At 36.3% G+C, this 25726-nt stretch overlaps 1 protein-coding gene across 7 annotated transcripts in view; it reads right to left on the bottom strand.

Moving 5' to 3' along the window:
• The window catches only part of SLC16A7 (solute carrier family 16 member 7), an 89420-nt gene that overhangs the window by 43432 nt on the left and 20262 nt on the right, over window positions 1–25726 (bottom strand). For 2 of the 7 annotated variants that reach the window (XM_068934191.1, XM_068934249.1), the window contains one exon: window positions 19851–19979. The exons of the other annotated variants lie outside the window; for them this stretch is intronic. In XM_068934191.1, coding sequence (XP_068790292.1) covers window positions 19851–19979 — 129 coding nt within the window. The remainder of the gene's footprint in view (window positions 1–19850; window positions 19980–25726) is intronic. 7 annotated transcript variants of the gene reach the window in all.

The raw sequence follows: 25726 nt of genomic DNA, 5'->3' as shown, positions 1-25726 counted from the left end.
TAAAAGCAAAAACTGTTTACTGAATTAAACAAGGATGATTCCAATTGTGAGTTCCTGATATCAAATAACAAAATAACAAAAGGTGTAATTCACCTTTGCCAAGAAGACTGGCATAAAGGCTCATTTCAGGTAATTACTTATTCCTGTTTAAGGACTCAAATAGGATTACTGAGACTAATGTGAGTCCAGTGCTGTGAGATATTGACTATAAAAAGCAAAAATTTCCTTTGAGAGTGTAATTAAAATGCCATTCACGCTAAGGTCCCATTTCACCAATGTTTAAATGGAGGATGAAAATTATTACTATTAAGTAAGTCACTGAAGTCAGAACCGGAACCTCCATCTGAAACAATGATGTGGAAACTAGTGTTGTGATGCCATTGAAATCACATTTTGGGCATTAGACTCGATGTTGACCTGGCTTACCCATTTATTCACTTTCAGTAACTGCTGAGTCAGTAGTCAGGTGACTAATACAGTAATTTGTCAGAACTAATGTTAATGCATCATTTATAATTCCCTGGAATTTTGTCTGGTTTTTTTTTGTTTGTTTGTTTGCTTGTTTTTTTAACTTCACACGTTGTGGTAACATATTCTTCCGGGAAAACATAATTGAAACTTTTGAAAACTGTTCTGTATTCTCAGTCACAGCCAGGGGTTGGACTTCCATTCCTCCTGTCTTCTGGCCTTATGTTTCCTGACTTTAAGAGAAACCTAAATGACTGGCTTACTCTGGAGGCCTAGGTGACTAATCTAAGTGAAATGAATTCCTACAAAAGTGATTGCAATTCTGTTTTAATTACTTCAAGAAAGTAGTCAATAGAACATCTAGCCCAGACAGTTTGGGACCCAGGCAAATTGGAGTGCACCGAAATGAAATGCTGTTGGCTAAATTCAAAATGTCAGTGATCTAGTCTGAAGAATTAGCCAGTTTTAATAATAAGTTGATCGAGGTTGATTAAAAATTCCCTACATTTGAAAAAAAATCCCCAAACTAATCAACCTTTCCATAAAAAAAAAGCTAAACCCCAAACTAGTTTTAATAAGCTCAGCTAACCTCATTCTTTATAGCTCAGTGTTGACTGCCTGCACTGCAAGAATATTGATACACTTATTTATTTTTAACCACTGCTACCATAGTCTAATTTCTAGTAGTACTCCATCATCTTTAATTATGATAGTTACCAGCTTTATTACCTGTTCTATGAGCCTATTATCGCAACCCCTTACACACCAGTTTTGAACTACTGCCAATGTAAGCCTTCTCAGTACTCAGCTTCTTTGATACTTACATTGTATGAATGTTAATCACAAAGAAGAATATCCAGAATAACTGAAATGACTTCAAGTAAACTCTAGTTATATGTTTGATATATACTTTTAAGAGTTGCAATGTTTGGAGGGACGGAAATTATATTTTCACTTATTTGTAATATCTTATAAATGGAAGAACTAAGGTTTCTTGTCAGTGTTAATGGAGTTATCTGCACAACTGCTGCATGTTGCTTGAGAAATAAATACCATAATCTTCCCAAAGCAGCAGATTTTCCGTTATCAGTAATAACAGATATTAATTTTAATATCACTCTCTCAATACTAAGCTCCAGAAAAAGCTAATCTATTCTTTGTGCAATTAGCTAAAGTTCTCACAAAGCAGAAATTTCATGTTTCAAAATCAAAATTCATATCTTTTTACAGAAAACTGCAATTTGAAAGTGGCAATATTTAGTCCATTTATTGCTTCAGATAATATTCACATTCATCTATAAGTTTAATATTTGATTTTATGAAGATGCATTAGATTCCAATTCAAAATCTGCTGACATAAATTTCCATAAATGTTATTGAAGATACTGTGTACTCATAGCAGTGCTCTGAGATTAGACTCCTACCCCTGGCTGACTGCTGTGCTTCAGCACTTATGGCTCAGTGAGCTTTCTACATACGTCCTACCAGTGGCCAAAATCCTGGCGTGAAAGCATCATCTCACACAAACTGAGAAAACATTTTTCTTCTGTGCTCTTGCAACATATGGCTCCCATGGGTGGAAATAGTTACTAATGCTTAAGTCTCAGTGACAACTACTTAGATTATGTAATAGGAAGCAAACTGATCTAGATTCTGTTCCTAAGAGCATATGACTGGAATCAAATAACAAGACAAGGCTGGAAAATAATTCCAGCCTACAAAACCTTATCCAGAGTTGACACTTCAAATATTCCTGCCAGTTTGGAAACTATTACTGGTTTAATAAATATTTTCTATATTATTAATAAAATGGAAAAGTTAGTAATGCCTCTGATGATATAGAAACTTCTTAAAGTGTGAGCTAGGAGATCTAATGAATTACATACCTTAAAATGTCAGCAAAATTACAGTAAATTGTGCACTATATAAAAAACTAGGCAAAAAAAAAAGGGAACAGAAGCATCAAAACTTACAGTGAGGAAAATACCTTTTCGAAGAAATTACTTGGAAACTGTTATAGCTTGGAAAAGCAGAAAAGTCGTAAGTCAGAAGCTGTTTGGTTAACGTAGATTTTAGATGCTTTATGAGAGCTGACAGAGTAAGCCTTCTATTTGTATGAAAATAAAATTAAAAACACAGACAGTAAAAAATGAAAAATGAAATCAATACAGCTGTGTCCATAAAGGCTTGATCTGTGAATTCCTTCTGCCCATGAAGGTTAAAATGTGAGCCACTAATTCCAAGCACAATACAGCCAAGAGAAAAATTAATCCAGAGGTCCTTCAAAAATTACTAAAAAAAATTAGTCCAGCAGAAAGAATGAAAGTAAGTATTTCATCCATGTGCCTTAAAAGAATTTAGCGGACAAGAAAACTTTGTATACATTTATAAAGAATTGATCTGAGAGCTCAGTCAGTGTGGCCTCATAAAACTAAGTTAAGAACTCTAAAAATGTACACACGTGTTCTAACTGTCATAGTTTACCTGAGTGTTTTCTCAGGCTGGAGACATTAACTGCCATTTTATTAATCTTACAACTAGTCACTCCAATGGCTCTGAAAAAGCAAAACTCTAGAGCAAGGTATGCTGCTCGCTCCAAGTGCCTCTGGTTCTCCGGAAGGCAGCAGGAACGCCCCCTGATCTCCTGAAGACTCTGCTTGCAAACATGCAGATAGCATGCTAACACAATGCTCAGGTTTGGGACTCTGCAGGGGCCATCCTTCAATATGCATTTCGTGACATTTCTTTAGTACAGAAATCAGATTTTCAGAGCATCTTGAGGACTCTGAAGGGGTAGGTAAAACATCTCTAATCACCCAGCAGAACTAAAGTAGACAGCTATATCCAGCTCACTCAAGTTTTAGCCTTTCTTATGTTTGTATTTATACTGAAAAAAGATTGTAAAAGAAGTTTGATTTTTATTTGAAAGTGCAAAACTTGAAACAGACAGCTAAACAAGTGAGGAGGTATGTATTTGCATAGCACAGTGTAGCACCGCTCTTGCTGGCTAACATGGCTAGCAGGAGCAGCATAGTCATGTTAGCTCAGTATCCCACCTAGGCAACTTAGTTCTACTCAGGTATCACTGCACTGTGCTATGTAAAATAAGTACATGTATGATGTTTATTTGTCCAGTCTGGAACATGATGATAAAAAAATCCATTTGAAGTATGCACCAACACTAATATAATTTAGGCAATGACAAGGTTTTAGCATAAACAAATACAAGGAAGGAAGAAGTTGTGATTCTATTTGATTTTCATGGGAAGGAAGGGGATGTTTAATTGCAGACTTACTATGTACTTTGTCCAAGTGTTAATAAGCTGACCTACTGGTACATACACAAAGTAACTTTAAAGACCAAGAGAGTTTAATCAAATTCTAATGTGTACTCCACCACCCATTGTGAGAAATGGGACATGGGGAGATCAAAAAACTCTCTTGTCTATTATGGAGGACATTTTTTGCTATGACAGTACATACCTCCCAAAGCGCATATCACAGTGCTGTACCTCTCCTAGAAATGAGGATTCTTGCTGTACTTCTACAGTATTGCACCTAAACTAATTTTCGAATGATTTGCAACAAACTCTAGAATTCATCAGGTGTCTAATATTAATCATACTGTTTATAGTAGTATCATTTTTGACATTTTCTTCTACCATTTACTAAATCCTGATAGAATGCGCAGAATATATATGTGTAAGACTGTGGTCCTGATCTAGCACAGTGTCATTGAAAAGTTGTTAGGTGCTCATGGACATAAAGAGACATCAGGAGATGACCAGCCACTGAAGGATGCAAGGGCTAAATAATTCTGAAATCCCTCCCCTCTGACATGAGAAACTGTTGAACACTCTAGAAATCAAATATTTATTTTTCCGTATTTGAATGTCCCATTATAGATTTTCTATTATGCCCAGCATTGTGTTTATCTTATATAACTTCCTATTTTCCTAGCTTAGAGTGGCATTCTCTTTGCAACTTTTTTTTTCCAGAGTGTAAGCCTTTTGATTAGAATTTATCAACCTTATTAGCTTGCGATGAAAGTAGTCCTTTTAAACATTCCGAAAAGAGGAACTCCTTTTGTTAGTTCAAATGGAAGACTGATAGACCACTGGCTCTAACTGTAATTCATACCCAAAAAGTAGACCTGTAAATTGAAGTCCTGAAGTGCAGCAGCCTGCTAATTATGTGATATGAACTTGCTATTGCAATTGTTCTGGTTTTACTGATTTTTGGCAAAGAATATGAACAGGAAATAACATTGCTTCACGGCTCAAAAGTAACATGATAAACCCACAATAAGATGCACATTTGTTGACATATGTTAGACTTTAACTGTAGAATTTATCTCAAGCACCAAAGTGCTTCGCAACCCTTCCTTGACAAAAACAGAGACTCATGAATATCATTTCTGTATCGTTACAAGAAAAGCTTTTTACTTCAGATTGCTCTCTTGTTCCATGTGATAGCATATTGTAAAGCAAATCTCTCTCATCATTATTGAGCCTGTAGATCAAAAACTTCAAATCCTCAAACTTCCACTATAATAACTGCAAGAGCAACAGCAGTAGTTTACATAAATGTGTAGTAAATGAGACATGAAATATAAAGATATGTCTAGTATTTGCATGTTTCCAATTAGCAAAAGGGCACAGTGAAAATATTCATCCAAGAAACCAGGTAAATCATATTTACCTGGAAGCTTAATAAGTCAAGAGCAAACCATATTGAATGTAGGGTACTGTGCAGGGTACTGGGTGCATCAATCTATGCAATGACTCTGTTGTTACTTTCAGAATAGAAGTTTAATCAGTTCAGAAGCAAAAAGTCATGAGTCATGTTTTTCCTAGTGACAAACAGATACATACATGCACTGGCCTGTGTATTCACTTTATTGCTTAGTAATTTCCTCTGAAGGTCACCTTAGACATAAAAATAAGAGTTTAGCAGCATTTTTTTGCATCTAATATTGTTCATAATGTATAAAAATATGTACAGTGCACTCCACATATCCATGCTTTTTGTCTTGATAACAAGACAAAGAGGCAGCAGTGGAGATTTATAATTCTCAAGGTTTTTCCTCGAGAATGCAATACAATGCTGGGATTCACAGCCTAAGAGCATTATAATCCATTGAAGATTACTCTTTCTGTCTTCAAGGCAATAACACTTTTCTTTATATACAGAACTCCCAACTTTGGAGTATATATGTTTTCATAAAACCCTTAAAGACATACTGTTGACTTATTTGTGTTGAAGTCTTAAACCATAATCCTATAGAAGTATGCACAGACTTTTGCTTTCACATACAGCCCAACTGACTTCAATGGGGCTCAGTTTGAGGGACTGAACTATAAATTCATATTTCTAATTGTTATTTAACTAGATCTTTCCTCAGTCAATAGCTGCAGATGAAACAACAATAACCTTCTGGGAAGACTGGATTTAAGTAAGCATTTTTTCTTTACAGATTCTTTTCCTAATACACTTTCAGTATCTCCTTTCACTCTCAAAATATTACTAGATATACTGCTTGGTCTTCCTGAGCGGAGATTATACTTATTTTGATCTGTTTGATTCAAGCACAGAATTTTTTGTTCTGTTCAGTCTTAGTTTCATTCTTCCCTTTTCATGAAATTTTGTATTTTGCATATGAAACATCAGGTTTTCTTTTTTTTCCCCCCCCTAAATTATGGAAGTGAGGATTCATCTTTTCAGTCAACAAAAGGTTTATACAAAGAGATAAAGGTTGGGTAAAATGAACTGTGCCCTAACTAATCCCAAATAAATTTGAATGTCCTTCACATGGAGAAAGAAAATGGGTTGTTTCTTTGTCTTCCCCTTAGCATAATTCATTGCCTCAAAAACTATGTCTCTAAAATGATGCATACACTTACTGCAACATTTACATGACAAAAGAACTCATATGATGAAAAAATGTACCTAAGTTGCATTTTTGTGCTTATGTACCTCAGAAAATGATGTTATCTATGTAGGTGATAGTGTCTAAGAAATGCAATTTGAATTTACAGAATTTTTCACTTGCCCGTTGTGGGGAAATGTGTGATTGGCCCCTACAGAATAGAGCTGAATGTTGAAAAATGCAGCACTGATAAACCTTGATTTTTTGGGCCTTAGTTTACCAACGTGATGGGGAAGTGAGAAAGGACAAAATGATTGAATGTACCTGTTCAGGTTTCTTGAGCAAATACCAAAGTGCAAAAGGATGAAGCAAATAGGGCTGTTTTCATCTCGAAAGCTTAAGTGAAGCTATGACTCATCTACTCTGCAAAATAAAATGTGATTTTGAGGAAGAGCACATGCGACACTGTCTAGCTCTGGAGTTTTATGAGTTATTCAGTTGTGTCTAGCTTCTTTCTGTTATGCCTCAGACCTGAAGATGCCTTAGAAGTTTAGCTGCTTTCTATAAAATAATTCATGCATTTACAGTGCTAAAAACATATACATGATAAAATAGCTATTGTTGTTACCTAAAATGCTATGAATATTTTTAATGCTAAGTTAACACAAATAATTCTTTACTTCTCCATTAATCAAAATGAAATCTTGAACTTTTCTAGCAATATCCCTTAAAAAGAATATTGTAAAATATTTTCATATGCTATTTCAGAGATCTTTACAGTTATTTAAATGCAAACAATATTGAAAGACAATGACCATGTACAAATTCTCTAAGAAAAAGAATCAAATATTTTCTGATGGATGCTATTTCAGTTGTAATTCTGGAAGAGACAGAGTGGTGATTCTGTACATTACAGTCTGCCAATTCAATAAAACAACAGAAATAGATTAGAATAGAATGCCAAAAAATGATTCAAAATTGTGAACTGACTTAGAAATAGTAATGATGTTGACATGAGCTAGATAATAAGGTCGTACTTGTGCCTCCTCCACAATTGCATAGGGAAAGATAATTTACAGTTACATATCTCACATGCAAGTCTTTATAATGACGATATATGTGTAGCTGCACCTTACTTCAAGAAAATGCTTTATTTTTTCTGTTAGCATAGCAAAACACTAATTGATTTGCTTATATCATACATACCTGCTCTGATGTGAAACAATGTAATATTGCTCTAGCATATGCTGCCATGTAACTACTAAAGCACTCTTAATTGCCATTAACGCACTTGAAATATAGCGCTTATTTCAGCAAAGCAAAGCAAAACGAAGATGGCTCTAGGGCACACGCGCACCATGGGACTGACATAAAATAGCTGCTATATAATCCCAGATGGAGGCTTTACCCTTATCAATTACAAAGAAATATTTTATCAACAAACCACTATTAAAAATATTTATAGTATTATTATATCTGTTCTTAGATATTATACTTCACAGAAGAATGCTACGTAGTATTAATTTTAATTTAACAACTGGTTGTAGACTTTTGGTTTTTTTTTTTCTAGATAACTATGCTAAGTAGCTGAGTGTGAAAAATATGCCCCCTTTCTGAAATATGATGTGATGTTTACATTACAAACAGGTAGATGTGCCTAGGACAAGAAATGAAGCAGAGAGATGTATTGAGTTTAAGTCTTTCAAGATCTACATTAGGTCTTTCACCCTAGAGCTTTCACCTCTTCCACTCCAGTATGAGCTGATTGGTATGTGTCAAGTTGATACACAGGTGTAACTTTTTCCTTTCTGCAATTTCCTTCTTTTTAATAAATTCCACTGTATTTATTCTTTCATCTTAAAGATGAATTTTTCATGATCTGTATTTATCATACGAGTGTAGTAATGATATTAAGGATATATCTGAAGGTTTTTAACTACTTGTATTACATGGAAGTGTAATCTACCAGTAAAGGGCAATGACATAGGTTTCAGATGATCTAGACCTGTTCTCTGATCCTGCATCAAACTTTTTGCAATTTTAAGCAAGCCTTTCATGGCTCAGTTCAACAAAGAGCTTAAGAATGTGCATAAATCCATTCTTATTTCATCAGAATATTTAGACTTAAAAGATTTGCAAATTGCCTGTGGGTTACATGTGTCTAACATGTTTATAACAGCATGTGAGTCACTAGAGGAAAACCTAAAGCCCACATACCCTTCTCCAAAGCAGCACCTTTTCCAGCCCAATGTAAATTTTGCTCATATTTGCATTTTCAGTGTCCAAAGAATATGAGATTATTTCCTCCAAAATGGAGTAATTTTATCAAGATGGAATGGCAATGTTCTCCTGAACAATCTCATCATTGAAACACTCTCTTGAAAGGGAAAAGATGTGGGCTAAAATGTTCTTGGACAGAATATAAACTTGAATGTTAGGTGATGTTCTGATCACCGAGCTGATGGCTAAATAAGGGCGTGCCAATGTCACCTAACATGGCCAATAGTGTGACCCACTACTGATTAGGTATACTGTGCAAATGCAGAACGGTTCAGACCTGTCAAATAGCTCATCTTGTCTACTTAAAGGATCCTAATAGGACTAAGACTTCAGTTATATAGCAAAATCAAGACTGAGACATTTCTGAGCAAGCCAAGAAGCAGAATTTTAGAACCTTGAAACAATTAGGAAAAGAAATCTAATGGCTTTCAAGGTCAGGCAGCAGCTATTTGAGGTTTTGACTACTGAAGTTTGGGATGTAGATGCTTATATTCCTTTCTGCATTAAACTTTATTGCATTAGATTAAGGGATGATAAGAACTGGCAAAATATATGTTCCTTCATTTAAAAATAGTGGAAAGAATCTGTCACGGAAAGTTCACTGTCTACAAGGCAAATGGCAATCAAGGCCATTTTTTAGGGTCATGAGAAGCTCTCAGTTTAAGTGCTTATATACAATCAATTATGTTAGCTTTACCTTATTCATTAAAAGAATTCAGTGATGAGTGGGGCTTTTGCAGATAGTATTGTCTATTGGCTTCTATTCTCTTTCAGTCTTCAGTGCGAGAGAATTAGGTATGTTTCTCAATGGCAAGGTCTTTAACACTGTATTATTTTTGCCCTTGAAAACTGCCTTTTGCACAAGCCAATGTCAAAATCTATTTAATCTATCTACATTTTCAAAGTGTTTATCGCTATGGTGCTATACCTGAGTGGTATAAAGATTAGGAAGCAACAGGCAGGCTACCTGCAGGTAGGTAGTAAAATCTGTACGAGTACTGTGATACCATGAAGTATCTCTGGAACAATCAAGGGAGACAAAAAAGACAGACTAGGCACTGCACAGAACTTTCCAAAATGAGAGCGGTAGTGGGGGTTGAACCTCAAATTTCAAAAAGATATTTATTTAATTTTTAATTCATGATAAATCCAATACAATTTTAAACTATAAAACTTGGGAAAGCATCAAAGGTTCATTTATGCAAGTAAACTTAAAATTAAAATTATAAAAATAACATGATATTTCTTAATAATTTAGGTCATAATGTCCAAAAGCATTCCATACAATAAAAAGTGAAAAGAAATCCTGAAGTCAATGAGAGAAAGGTTCACTTAGAAACATTCTTTCTCCTTCTTTCTTTCTTTCTCTCTTTCAAAAAAAAAATTAATAGATTTTTAATTGTAACTTTCTTATTTGGTCTAGCACTCTGGTTAGATTTACAGATGCATATATTTTGCAGAGGAAACAATAATGAGTCTTTTAGCAGAAAAAGAGATAAAAAGCATTAAAGAATGTTTCAGTTGAGGAGAATTTTTAGTAATACAGATCTCATAAAAAATTAAAGTCAATGGTTCAGACTTTACAAAAATATTCTGCTTTGTCTTCAGTATAAACTTGGTAGTTTCAATGCCAATCACATTTTTAACTAAGAGTGAATGAACCCTAGCAGTAGTATTAATTATGTGACAGCAATAGTCTCTTTACAGTTCACCTTAGATTATTTCTCTAACTAAGACAAAGAAATGTATCTTTTTTATTATTCTGAAGTCCACAGATTCCATCTTCAGTAGGCCAAGTGGGAATCCAGTGTCCAAAATCTTCTACTGAAAAAGTGTGATATCTTGATTTTGAAAATTCTAAATCATGATGTAGCAATAACCTCCTCCTTTTACTTGTTGCAAATGAAAGAGGTGATCTGTAAAACGCCCAGTATTCATACCTCAGCGTAAGAATTTAGAGGAGAAATTAAAGTCAATGACAACTTTGGTGTTATGTGTCACTTAGCTGAAATCATGTACATACACAAATTCCATATATTCTGCTCGAGCTAAATTATTGCCTATTTGTATTCTACAGCATGCACAAGTGTTTGTTAAAAGAAGCAGGAAGAGGAGGGCAATCAACCTATTTTCCATGCCAAAGTAGAATTTACTTATAAGAAAGAAAAAGCTGCAATAACAATGCAGGAAAACATACTGAAGAATCGGAATGCCATGCATAATATTTCTTGAAGCCTCGATTGTATCTGTCATCTATTCCACCTTCTGTACTTTTCACACTCGTCGTCTTCTGTGTCCTTTATTTTTCCAATATTTTAATATCTGGGCTCACATCAAATGATGTAGTAGGAGGACTTAATTGAGATTTCAGACAAAATATTTGGCATCACAGCAGAAAAAGGTCACCTTTCAGCCTTGTGACTAAAGGTTTTGGTTCACCCTCATTGACCCTGCCTGCACTTATACTCTGTGTTAAGCCATGCAAGAGTATAGGGAGGACTGTTATGCAAGAAAATGTAGGCAGGCTCACGTTAACCTTATACACCTGTTATAAAATATGCAATCAGCTCTCCCTTCTCAATGGGATTTGCTTCACTTTATGGCCATTTAGTTTCCTCTTCCCTTCTGTTCTTTTTCAGTCAATTCAGGAAAAAAAAAATCTGTATTTTCACACAAAAAATAAGGTGGTTTTTTTTTGCACAGTATAGCACAACCGCAGGTATTTTAATAAACTATCCATGGCTTGCTAGCAACAAAAAAATGAGTAAACTGTGACAACTAGGAATCCTTGAAAACTTTAACACTTCCAAACTGAATTTGTTCTGAATCTCTTCTGTGAGGATAGGAGCTGCTATTTATTTTTTATGATACTGACGGCAGAACAGAGCACTTCCTAATGTTTGATCTTTTGAAAATAAATGTTTTAAACACAAAAATTAAAAATTAATATAAATTAATAAGATTGCAAAATCATCCAAATTTTCCAAGTTTTTTGAGTTGTTCTGACTGGATGAGGTGGATCCAATACCTATATTTGCAATGATTTCAATGGAAGTCAAAAAGGCACCTTGAAATAAACAGCTGCAATTATGGAACTTCAGTTTATAACTATTAGTAATAAGCAAATAACTATAACTACACTTAGAGAACTACTTGTTTACACTTTCTAAAAGTACAAACAAATATTTCAAAAGATCTTTATTTAGCTCTGGTAGTGAATAAATAGATATACTTAGCGTGCAGAGAGTATCCCCCTGTACTTTTTCCAACAGCCATTCTCACCTCACATGACCAATGTTGTATGCCTCTGCGGCCCTGGAAAAGAACTGGTATACTGAACAATTTTCAACTGTGAAATCATTCAATAGATTTTGGAAAGCACATCTATCTGGGCCAAACTACTCTTTTTAATTTGACAGAGCTTATCAACAAAGGATTTCACAGACCTGTCACAGTTTTTATGTTCTTCATCAGAGGGTCTGATTAAACAATATTTTAAGGAGCACATAACATAATTTCTATTCTCTGTCACTCTCTTCTAATTCTTTAGCATGTTCCCTGGCACCCAGCACATACCTAGTTGTCTCTTTGCAATGATCAGACTCTCTGTTTCCTGCAAGTGATATAGTTGCATGGACTTGATCCCGCACAGGTTCCCCTTTAAAGAAAGATTACTGCTGGCCAATAAAGAGTACTGTCAGCAAAGCAAATATCAGGTACAGTGAAGGAAACTCAGCAGGAGAAATAGCTTTTGTCTTAGAACAGACACTCAGCTCCTGAACCAATTAGAGGAGGAAAACTGAGGAGTTTTATAACTAGCACTAAGGGGAAAGGGATATCTTTGGTAAATCTTTGCCTTCCCCTCAGTTTTTGAAGTTTAACACACAGAAAAAATGAGTCTTGATTATTGGAACAAAATTATGTAAAACTTTTCACAGATCTCCTTAATAGCAGTTTCCAACAACTAAATTAAAATGAAATTACGGTTTTTTGGTTTGTTTTTCTCCCATCAGGTCTCTGAAACAAAAGTCATATGAAACGTTAATGCTGATGACAAAGTAGTTAAAGAGATCAATTGAGGTAGCTGAACTACAAAAAAAAGTGTAACCCTGGAAATTATTTTTCCAGGCTCATCCTCTGTTTGAGATATGTTAATCTCACCTATGCATGCAAATAAAAAAGAAAGTTGTGCTAGAAAAAAAAAAAATTCTCTATAGTTAAGTTTTAAATTAGGACTCAGAGAAGATGACTTTTAAATGTGACCAGTGATTTCATGCATCTCAGTTTCTGAATAATCAACTCATGTCATGACAAAAAGGCCTCACCTTCAGAAACTGTAGAAAACTTACACTGTGCAAAGTAGTATGGTAATCATGATGCAAAGCAATAGGAATCAGGTTCTGTGTATGCAAAGCATCAAGCAGGTTTCTCATGGAAAAACTTATACTAACAAAATTCAGTGTATTTTGAAAGCAGAAACTGGAAGGCAGACATTTGCATCTGAATAGCTCCTAACATCATCTGATCTCAAACATTATGTGCGCTGTAGGGCTTACGATGGACTTCTGATTATCCATAGGTTGATTATCCAGACTGTGGATTAATGCTGCCTAGACCTGGCATATTTCTGCCTGAGATTTTCTGGGCAGAAATATCAGCATCTGTTTTATGTGACAAAGAAACAGTGAGTCTCAAACAACTAAACTGCAAGAGAACACTGTGCATCCACAATAGACGTATCTAAATTTTGAAATTTCTTTTTTTTTTTGATGTCAAAAGTCCTAAAATTATGACTTCAGAAGTTTTCCAGATGAGAAACAAGGGCCTGCCCATCAGAATATAAATGTCTGATAGATGTACTCAACTAAGTCATTACACAGCTGTGACAAAGTACACAGATGAACCTTCCTCTGTCTATTCCAATAGCCTGTATAATATTTACATGTTTTATAGTATCATCTAATCTTTTATTTTCTTTTGGTAATCCCGTTTACTCACGCTCACGCTTACTTCCTCAGCCACATGACTGTTTGCACATGATATACATTATAAATAGCATTTAGAAAGAATCATTTTTGTAATTATAAAAGTTTACATTTCTTATGGTTTCTTTTTCTGAAGCAGCAAAAGAATCTTATTTAGAAATTATCCATTAATATAGAGTTCATTAGGCAGTAATGGAGTATATTTTCTATAGACATTTCAAATCCCAGGGGTACGTCTTTTTCCCTAAAATGTTAAAAGAAAGTTCTAGCTATACTAGGAATAAATGGAAATAACTGAGAACAGTCAGCTCACAATCTAGAAAACGAAACAGACAATACTTTCATATCCTTAAAAGTTTATCTTGTCAAACCTTAGAGGTCTAAGGACCAAACAGTACTTCCTTGAAGTTTTATTCCACACATTCCCCCTCAGAAATAATCTTATGTTTTACAAAACTTGTTTCTGGACTCAGACTACAAAACCCTTTGCTACTGCTTGAAATAGGTGACTAATGGTCTGTAAAAACTGACCAGGAAGTACATTTTACATGAACAGAATGACTTGCTGAACCACCCTCAGCTAGCTGAATCCGAATAAATGAACCAAGCCATGCCATACTATGTCAAAAAAAAGCACAATTTTCCTACTTGCATGGTAAGCCTGTGACAAACACAACTTGAGATTTCCAACAACAGACATGCTGTTATTATGGCAACTGTACAGGGTAATAAAAAGAAACCCTGTGAAAGTCACAGATGACAAAAGTTGAAAGACATGGTGCTTAATTGCTTTCCAGACGTTGGGCATACTATGAGTCTTTCAAATATTTCCACAACTGTTTCTGAATCTGTAGGTTACACAGTAATTCCACAATAAAGTAACTTTTTATTAGTATTACAGGTGTACACCTGCACAGGATGGTAGATGCTGAAATGAGAATCTCATAAAGCAGACTTCAGACTAATGTTTTCATCTTTGACTCTTTGACTGACTATCATGATGCCATGATGATAGCATCAATCCATGATCTTTAATGGACTCTATTCATATTTACCTGGCACAGGATAGAAAGAAAGCTGGTCCTCTATTCACAAAGATGTTAAGATGCTGAAAAGCAGCAAAAGGTGGAAGCATCTCTGAGACTTCCATGAAGTAAAATTATCTTCTATCCAGAGACTTGTTTAAACAAGTAACGCAGTTCTAGTTATTCATATGAAGAATGTGAACTTGTGGGAAGAAAGAGAAATAAAGGGGAAAAAATAAAGTGTAGGATTTGGAAAGATGATATTCAGTAAGAAAAAAAATAGAAGAAATGTGCTGATATAACAATAGGTAACTTCTGGAGCAATATGAAAATAATGCAATGTATTTTTTTAAATTATAACATTATAAGATTTTTCCCCAGTCGGATTTTTCCCACTCCTCCCAGAAGTGCTGTCTATGGAAATATGAGGATTTTCTGCAAATCTAGAATTTCTAATGATGGACAAGCCTTTTCAGCTCTGAATAAGCTCAAACACGTATCTATACTGCTCAGAAAAGATCAAGAAGCAGCTAAATGCCTGTAGCTAGGCACTTTTGACTTATGCTACAGGTTCAGAAAAATCTTCTTTCCAGTTCATTCCTCTTTCCATTTTTTTCCAGTTCATTCTAGATTCGATACATTTCAGAAATGGAAGCACTCGCAACAACAGAATAAGCAATGCTCAGAAGGCGAACAGTTATATTTAAATACCATCCTCCTAAAAAATAAGGAAATAAAGGAAGTAAGTGTTCCTGTGAAAAACTCTTCCTAACCTGCCATTTTAGATACTGAGCTATTTTAGAGGCCGAGGCCTAGCTCACCAGTTTGAAATTACCCACAGATTCATCATCCAATGCTTTTTTGTCTGACGTCCTGTACAGTTGGACATGAGGAAGTGGGCATCAGGATATTCTGTACTTTATGCTAAAATCTCTCATGTCTTGTAGAAAAAGCAAATTACATACTTCTTTTCATATCTGCTTTATCAGATACCCACATACTGGGCTGTCAGGCATCTGCAAAAATAGTTATTATATGTGAACATGCAATACATCTGACCCAAATACTCGACTCTTGCTGGATTCTGTTACAGCATGCGTGATGCAGAGCCACTCTGCACACCCCCAGCTTGTCTGTCTCAAAATACAGATGCCTCCAAAACAGGTAAGATCTCCCTAGGTTCTTGATTTCCCTGTATGAATGCTTAAAAAGAAAGCCCGAAATGGCAGACAGACAACTAGATAAAATAAACTTATAGAACTTTACAATCAAATCTTGTTTGGACAAGGGCATCATGAATGCGTGTATTTAGATAAGAGTGGAGAAGGAAAGGGGAGGGAGAAAGAAAAACAGTGAGAGAGATTGAGGGAGAAAAAAAGAGGGTGAGATGGATAAAGCAATACTTGAGAGAGAAGGAAATGAATTACCCTTCATTGAGTATTGACAGACAAGGAAAAACAGTTTTAACTTGTGGACTGTTATGCAGGGAGAGACAAGGAATTTACATTCAGCTAAAGAAATACATTTCTCTAGTGAGATAAGGAAATTAAGGCATAGCTACACTTTTATGACCTTAAGGTTAAATTGCCCTTCAGATACCTGTGTGTGTGAAATTAAGGGCTCCTTGAGAATGGATACCAACAGCTACCCCCATGCTTAGACGCAATTTTGTGAATCCGCTGATTGACAGTTGCAATTACTAATGAAGTTGCATTTTTATCGATATTTTGCATTGTATTATGTGTAATACTTGCATTTGTGAAGGGCTTGCTTCTACAATTTCTCTTCAAATCTTGGGATTTCAACTGTACAATGCCAGCAAATCATCAGTCTTACAGTATGATTTGATTATAGAGGGCTAGCACTATTTTCCTCAAACACTTTATATCTGCTGCTTGAATTACAGCAACTTTTATTTTGGAACTAATTACATTTTCCTATACTAACACATGTCAGATTGACTCTGCTTTGTCAGTCTGCTTAACCAGCATTGCACAAGAATACTGGGCCCTTGAGTCTAAAATTATGTACACTGGCTTGCCATTTTCTTCTCTTGCAGCGACTGCAAAAGTAATTCAGCGGCACTATGCAGCCAGATGTTAGTACATTGTGCTGATCTAAATCATTCTTGCCAAGTTAGAAATGAACACCATGGGATCATTTTGAACAAATAAAGTAGTTACCAAGGGACAGAATACAATGTGTCTTATGTGAAAGATGCAATACAACACACCAGGTTTTGTTTATAAAACTCCTTAAAATTACTATTATTATTCATATTATTATTTATATTATTATTAAAGAGTAATTAACTCTTATAGTTTCCTACATTATGGAAGATCTTCCTCATAGGTCAGAGATGAATTACTAAGTAAAAAAAACCAACAGAATTACAGAACAGTTGAGGTTGGAAAGGGCCTTGAAAGATCATCTAGTCCAACCCCCTCTGCTCAAGCACAGTCACCTAGAGCAGGTGGCCCAGCACTGTGTCCAGGCAGCTTTGGAATATCACCAAGGACGGAGATTCCACAGCCTCTCTGGGCAACCTGTGCCAGTGCTCTGACACCCTCACAGGAACGTTTTTCCTCATAGTCAGGAAAGTTTTTCCTCATAGTCAGACTGTGTTTCGGTTTGTGCCTGTTGCCTCTAGCCCTATTGCTGGGCACCACTGAAAAGAGTCTGACCCCATCCTCTTTATGCCCTCCCTTCAGATATTCATCTCAGTCTTCTCTTCTCCAGGCTGAACAGGCCAGCTCTCTCATAGGAGAGATGCTCCAGGCCCTTAATCATCTTAGCAGCCCTTTGCTGGACTCACTGCAGGAGCTCCATGTCTCTCTTGTCCTGGGGAGCCCAGAATTGGGCCCAGCACTCCAGGCGTGGCCTCACCAGCACAGGGCAGAGGGGGAGGATCACCTCCCTTGACCTGCTGGCAATGCTCTTCCTAAAGCAACCCAGGATACCATTGGCCTTCCTGGCCACAGGGGCACATTGCTGGCTCGTGGACAACTTGTTGTCCACCAGCACTCCAAGTCCTTCTCCGCAGAGCTGCTCGCCCACAGGTCAGCCCCCAGCCTGTACTGGTGCCTGGGGCTGTTCCTCCCCAGGTGCAGGACTTGGCATTTCCCTTTGAAGAACTTCACGAGGTTCCTCTCGCACCATCCCTCCAGCCTGTCGAGGTCCTCCGAACGGCAGCACAGCCCTCTGGGGTATCATACACTCCTCCCACTTTTGTAGCATCAGCAAGCTCGCTAAGGGTGCGCTCTGTCCCTCCATCCAGGTCTCCGATGAATATATTCTGTGTGGGATTGTCCCCCATATTGCTACAGGTGCAAGGCTAGCTACAGGCCTCCAACGAGACTTTGCGCATACGGCGCACAACCCTCTGAGCTCTGCCATTCAGCCAGTTCTCAGTCCACCTCACTGCCTGCTCATCTAGCCCTCGCTTCATCAGCTTGCCTAGGAAGATGTTATGGGAGACAGTGCCGAAAGCCTTGCTGAAGTCAAGGCAGCCAACATTCACTGCTCTGCCCTCATCTACCCAGACAGTCGTTCCCTCACAGAAGGCTAGCCGGCTGGATAAGCATGATTTCCTCTTTGTGAATCCATGGTGACTTCTCCTGATCACCTTCTCGGGCCTTCAGGTGCTTGGAAGCGGTAGCCAGGATGAGCTGCTCCATCACCTTTCCAGGGATGGAGGTGAGGCTGACTGGCCTGTAGTTCCCTGGGTCCTTCTTCTTGGCCTTCTTGAAGGCTGGAGCGACACTGGCTTTCTTCCAGTCCTCAGGCACCTCTCCCGATCTCCATGACCTTTCAAAGACGTCTGAGAGTGGCCTTGCAGTGACATCCTCCAGCTCCCTCAGCTCTCGTGGGTGCATCCCCTCAGGGCCCCTGGACTTGTGTATGTCCAGTTTGGTTAAGTGATCCCTAACTCATTCCTCCTCCACCAAGAGAAAGTCTTAAATGTTAACTTTTGGTCTAGTGGTATCTGTCATATTGATTAAAAAAAATGGGTTTCCCATTAATTTAGAAAGAGAGTTCATGACAACTGCAGTTTCTAATCTTTGGAAATACATTCATGATTACCTCGTTCTTTATATCAAGGTTAAATGAGTCATCTTGAATTGAAGATTGAAAGCTTGTCAGTAATTTTATACATTGCACTGATACTAAAGCACAACTTAAATGCTCTGTAAAGTACATCTTACAAAAGAAAAAAAGAAATTAAAAATAAATAAATCCAAGCCAGTTATGATACAGAAATAAACATTCAAAGGCAGTTAAATGATTCTTTCATTATACCATTCATTTTAGTGTATTAGCAGTGATGGCCTATTTATGACTACTGAGTAAGAGCCCTTGTAGCACTAGATTTAGTTAAAATGTTGTTTAAAGATTCCTAATTTGTTGCTAAGTGAATTTTCCTCTCTTTCTCCTTAATTCTTTATTTTATTCTTCAATATACTTATCTGAGCTGTCTGTTTTGTAGGGATGAAGGTGCATAAAACGAAAAACTGCTTCCTCCTGAAACTATGCTTACTCTTCTGATTTGCAGAAAGCATAATTTTGCCCTCATTCAAACACACCTTAGAGGCACCTACTCTTAAAATGGATGGTTGGTGTAAAACTATCTGGGGAGAATGAAGATGGCTTTCCCTCTCACAACTTAGAGAAGATTTCTGCATTTGAGGTCCTAATCTCAGGTAACCATGCCCAAGAAGTGCAGGGTCTTGTAGCCCCATCTCAATTGTCCTAACTCAGAAAGCACCAACAAGAAGTTTTATTTTTGGCTGCCTCTCACAGAGTCTTCTGCACGCTGTATGGTACATTGTCATCTACAACAAACTACTTCATCACAGATATTTCCTCAGTTCATTTGCTTTTCTACTTCATGTCTTAAGGTCTCACATTATTTCACACTGCCATCATTCCCTTTATGCTGGATAATACAGTATGACAAAAATGCAAGCAGCTCAAAGAGTTTCTCACAGACCAATTACTCTATGTTAGCTTTTCCAACTCCTCCTCTTGACTTAGCTCACAAACGATGCATATATTTTGAGCCCCACACCACCATCATGATATCAGCTGAAGTTACAATGACCTCAAGGTGAAGCTACAGCAATCCACCCTTTACAGTGTAATTTTGCTTCTCTTCTACTGGAGCCCTAATTCAGATGTCTTCAGATAAGGACAGCCAGCAGCGTAATCACGTGTGAGAGTTACCTCCTAACAGTTCTTCTGGGACTACTGGCTGCTGTGTGCAGCCTGTCAGTGAGTCCCCTTCCAATGGCAACCAGCATACCAAGGCTGCACCACCATTTCTCCATGTCTGCCTTCCCAAGGAAATGCAGGCTGCAAAAGAAACACAAAGACCAAGCCAAAAACATTCACACTGTGTTATCTAATGTGTATTTCCTTTTTTCTAAAATCCACTTGTATGCTATTCCACTTTCACAAATATCTGAGGCTTACTTTCAACCAGGGCAAGTGCTCCAGCTTTAACAAATCTGAAAGCAATGGGGGAAAATGGAAAAACAAATTAACACTTCATAAAGCCACCACAGATAGTTGCATAGGATAAAGAGTAAAGGGGAATACATGAGGCAGCTCTTTCTAATCATTCTAAAGATGATGTGATCATATTAGTCACACATTGTTGCTGTTCTGTGTCTGTAAACCTATATCTATATAGAGGATAGTAGGTAAGAACTATTTGCTATTTCTTGTAATATAAGGATTTCTTGTAATATGAGGAAGCCTTCGATGAAATTATCAAGTAGATTAAAAACAAATAAAAAGAAGATTTTTTTCCATATAAACCCTTTTACATTTCACACAGTGGAACTCACTGCCACAGGATACAGTGGATGTCAAACAATCAAGTGTTCATTATGAGATCATAGTAGACATTCTCTGTTACTTACAGTCTATGCAGACCCAACTCATCATTTTTGGAAACAGGATGCTGAGTTTACTGAACTTTAGTACGAAACCATTTGACAACTTTCATATTCTTGCAAGAGTCACAGACTACACAAAATGGCATCACACTATTTTTAGTTTCACTAAACTAGCCTCAAACTATTGCAATAAAGCAGTTGTACTTCTATAGACTTCTAAAGTCTACTTCTATAGACTGAAAGATTCTTGATTGCATAACCAATTGGTTATTAGAGTTTTAGTAAAGATTCCTCTTAATGACTCTTGTAGATAATAATGAACTACTTACTCCTTACTGATTATTTGTCCTCCTTTGAAAAGATTTGGAAGAGAAAAATAAAGACACAGAAATGAACAAGATTTTTTTGTAGATAATTTAGAAGAACTTCCTACTACATTTGAATTATTTATTTCCTGTCAAACTACCTAAAGTTTCTTCTTTTCTTTAATGATGTATGTTTTTAAGAAATCTACAAAGGGTGAACTGTATCCTATTCTACTTTTCTAAAATACACTTTGAACCTTGTCCAAAATCTATTAAAAGAAGAGTATCACACTCAAACTGACATCCCACCCTGGAAGTAGGTAAAGATCATTTCATTGTCTAGACTTTGTTATTAATAATAGTTGAGTTTTGCAGACAAATTAAATTCCTCTTTGCAGCTTTAAAGAGCTAAGTTTAGTATACCTTAATAAACGCAATCTTGAATTCACGGTATTAGTCTGGAGAGAATCAATGACCTTATAAAGGAGTGACAAGTTTTACGAAATCTAATATTAACAGGTGGTTAATGATTACCATGTACATTGTGCTACTTATAGGATAAATATCTTCTGCATATGTGCTTGTCAGTGCTGGAAAAAGTGATGCAGTATGTAGATGCAACATTACTGCAGGCCAGAAAGTGTAACCAAAGGAGATAGTTAGAAATGCCTGTTATGACAGGCTGTAACCTAGGTGAAATGCAAGCAGCAGGTGGAGAAAGGGAATGTGTAGAAAGAGAACTATAGTGAGAGAAGTTTATAGAACAGGAAGCAGATCAGGAAAGCAATGGCTTAGTTGCTTGAGGGAAGATTCCCTGATGAGAATTTAGAGAAGGTCAAGGACCTCCCCCTATAGAAAGGATAATAATGATCCAGAAAAGAAAGGAATAATGGTCCCTAAATGGGAGACAAGTCTACGCACAGTTAGGAGAGGGTCCTTCCCAAATAATGTTTTATTTGAACTTCCCATTACCTTAAGAGGGGTGAGACTGTCTGAGCAGGGGAGAGAGAGAAAGGTTACCACTGTCAGAGATTTATGCATTTCCTGAACATGTTACAAAATTAAGTCTTTTGAAAAAGGGACACTAATCTTTATTATTACTCCCAAATGCAGGAATCAGTTTTTAGGGACTAAGTGATAAGTGCTTTCTTGACACAAGGCATAAATTTAATGACACGTGAAAAGTTTTTCACTACGAAGCATTGTAAAACAGTAGTTACTAGGAAATTACTTGTTTTATTAAGACAATATTTCCTATCAATAAAATCAACAAACAATCTAATTATCATGCCCAGCAAGGACTGTAGGCTTCCCTCTAGAAAAATAACCCAAAAAAACTCTTCAGTGATTCTGTGGCACAAGATACAACAACAGTTCAATGTGACAGGCTCTCAATGATAAGCATATGTTAATTATTTTTTCTGGGTCAGAACTAGAAAGTGCAAAACATCAACAAAGTGAATTCTAGACAGGAAAATCTCTGCTAAGAAATGTATATTCCCCTTTTGCTTTCTGTTTGCAGATCAGTTGTATGATGGCTAGAGAGCATAGCTACTGCTGTCACACCAGCCTCATGAAAAGGAGGACGATATAGAGGACAGCTGGATATACAGCACCCGATGGGGATGTGCTCTTCCTCCCCGCAGGCTGGTGCAGCTCCTGTTGCAGCACATGCTGTCCACAAGGAGTCCAAACTCAATGCAGCACCATTCTTCCAAAGGGGGCCTAGCTTTAAGCCACAGTCTAGTCCCAGAATTCAAAGTGCTTCTTAAATAGCCTATATATATATCCTTTAAATAGTTCAATTGCTTACAGCTCAGATCACTTGTTTGTACTGGAAATTAATTAGTCAGTTCTTTAAATACCTTTTTGTTTACGACCAGGTGGAAGCATGCCGTAATGTTCTCTAGTTTGTCAAACAGAATTTGATACACCTGTTGACAGCTTCTTAAGATTTCTTGTCCTTGAAGGAGAAAGTTCTTTGCTTTTCTAATCACATGATAAATGCAAAAAGGTCATGATCAGTCCCAACTACCACTGGGGAGATTGGTCTCCCTCATTCTGCCTTCTGTAACATTTGTTTTGACTGTCCATTGACTCTGAAATAGTTAAGCTTCTTTAAGATTAAACTGTTTTTCTTGAAATTTACAAAGAATAGAATTTATTTTTCATTCATTCCCTTAACTTTGTACAGACACCTAGAGTTTAACTTTGTTCTTTCGATACCTCAAACTATATATTGCTTGAAAAGCAAAAAGTACAACTGATTTGAAAATTTCTAGAAATAGAAATGAATATATCAGCTCATTTTGACCTTCCACATGGAAAAAAATTAATAAATTAAACATTTATGCCAGTTCTCATTATCAGAGTGGCTGGATGCAATTGTACGGTCCTCATTTCGCTCGCTCAGTCCTTGCTCTGACTCCGCTGGTGATTCTGTGTCAATTAAAAGAATTACCAACTTGTCTAACATCCTTAAAATATAGATATTGTCTATTAGTGCTAAAGTTATCTTTACCGTGCCATGCAGACAATGTCACAGCACACTCCTCCTTTGTAGTAACAGATTTACACTAGGGTTTAAATTACAAGATACCAATAGAAGCTAAAGGAAAAGTTGAACCTATACCCAAACATACAAAATGCAAGAAACAAAAAAGGATTGGTCTGAGAAATGCTTAGCTGCATTACTGTTTGCGGCACTAGAGCTTTGGACAAAAAGTGTTATAACTTGCAGTGTATGACTAGCCACCCATAGCTCATACATGGCAGATTATTATAAATATTATGCAAAATATATCTGTACAATCCCATACAGATCTGTAAGTGCTCAGTAGGACTTTTTTTTTTTATGCGTTCTTTCTCTTCTAAAATGACTACTGTGTAGAACAGATATATATTAAGAATGATGTATAAAGACAACCCCATAGTAAAGTCCCTTTTAAATACATAGATCAGGAATTAAAACAATGAACATGGTCTAATATTCATTAAACACTATTTTTGTTTTTGTTATTTTGTAAACTGAAGGACCAGCTTTGCAGAAATACATATACAGTATGACCCTTTGATTCATTAAAATGCTTACTAATTTCAAAGGGAATCTGTTTGAGAACAGTAGTGTTTTAAGGCTTCTACCTCATTATCAATAAATATTTTAATATTCAAACTAAAGAAACATTTTTTGTGAATGCTTACACAGCATTTTTAGTACTTGTGCAAATGCTTACTAGACCCTAGAGCATTATCAAGTTTCACTCCGATAAGCCTCTGAAAGGAGTCTTGCTGGGAAAAAAAAAAAGACAACCTTGCATATTGTGCCTATAAAAAACATTAAGATGCTCAAGATGCTCACAGTACTCTTATGAATAGAATTAATATTGGGACTAAGTGTTTACAGATGTAAGCCTTTAAATAGAATCCAGTGAGCAAGAATTGAATTTACTTTACTCCAATGTCTCTTACCCCCGCAAAAAACTCTAGAAAATAAATCAAATAGGGTTCAATGCAGAAAAAGGGGTTGATCTTGCTGACTAAAATATTGAAAATTTTATGCCTTCTTTTTCTCTGTAAAGTCCCTTTACCTTTTGCATGATTCCTGCAGACTTAAACTTGAGGCCTGCAGTTAAAGGGACATCATCAGCTCATACATTACTTTACTGTCAAAACTATTTCTTTTCTTTCTTAACCGATTATTATTAATTATAGGTTATTACTCTTTGTTTTAAACACAAAATGATCTATACAATATACACTTTACAGTAAATCATGATTCCTGTGCAAGAGTTTAAAATCTAATGCAGAAGGACAAATATAAATATATTACATATTTAATTTTCAGAATTTTTAAAATTAAATATATATGGTATATATCTTTTGTATCATTATACATCATATACACTGATATTTTTATGATTAAAGAAGTGCAATTACACTTCACTGCTGCTTAACTTATAGTACTAATTCATTGCAGTATAACAAAAATACATAATTTTAAGTGGAAATCTGATGAGGTAGACAGCTGAGTTTTGCTAGAGTTTTCAGGATGGGTTCCATATATTGCAAAGAGCGTGACAGATCATACATCACATATGGCAATTTTATCTGAGGTTGATGACCAGTTCCACTTGTCATGTACATGAACTTGATTCCATCAGCTTTGTATTATTTTAAATCACCAGATGGCACTTTTCCCTGCCATAAAGGCTTACGATCTGAGCGTGTAGGAGTTGGATCTGGGAGAAACAGCCGGCTGAACTGTGATTCTTTATAGATGTATAGATGTTATAGAGCACATTACCAGTAAAACGCTTGTTTTGTTTTAATCTCTATCCTATTCAGTTAAGAATATTCTTTCTTAAAATAGTTGCTGTAGACAAGCTATGCCTACAGAAGTGGAAAAAAGAAGAAAAATACTCACATTTGCAAACACACAGACTCTGCCCAGCTACATTTTTGCTAAAGGCACACACTCCCTACAAAACTATACTAAAAGCTGCAGTTCTGATTAAAATGATATCGGCAAAATGAAATAAAACAGTGTTGAAAAGTTTGTCTGCTTCTAAGTACCACTATAATTTTTGTTTTTCTGTTTTGATTATGTACTTCAAGTAATTCTCTCCCTTGCTTCTATGTGCAATCCACAGGAAGAAAAAGAAAAAAAATCACAAAAGTATGCAGTCATGGCAAGAGCTCACAGTGAAGTATGATCATGATTCATTATCATCACATACTAATGGAATATCTCAGCGGAAACATCATAAAACACTGTTTAAACATCATGCCGTGACTATTTTATCATCTCTGTAGCTACATTGCACACATCTCTCTCACTCTCCTGCTTTCTTCTGTTATGTGGGTCAGGAAGAGTGCTTCCTTTCTCTTTGACTTT

The sequence above is a fragment of the Struthio camelus genome, chromosome 1, assembly GCF_040807025.1.
Source record: "Struthio camelus isolate bStrCam1 chromosome 1, bStrCam1.hap1, whole genome shotgun sequence".
NCBI classification, from domain to species: Eukaryota; Metazoa; Chordata; class Aves; order Struthioniformes; family Struthionidae; genus Struthio; species Struthio camelus.
Note: the sequence above shows the minus strand (reverse complement) of the source record. Positions and strands in the feature narration are given on the sequence as shown.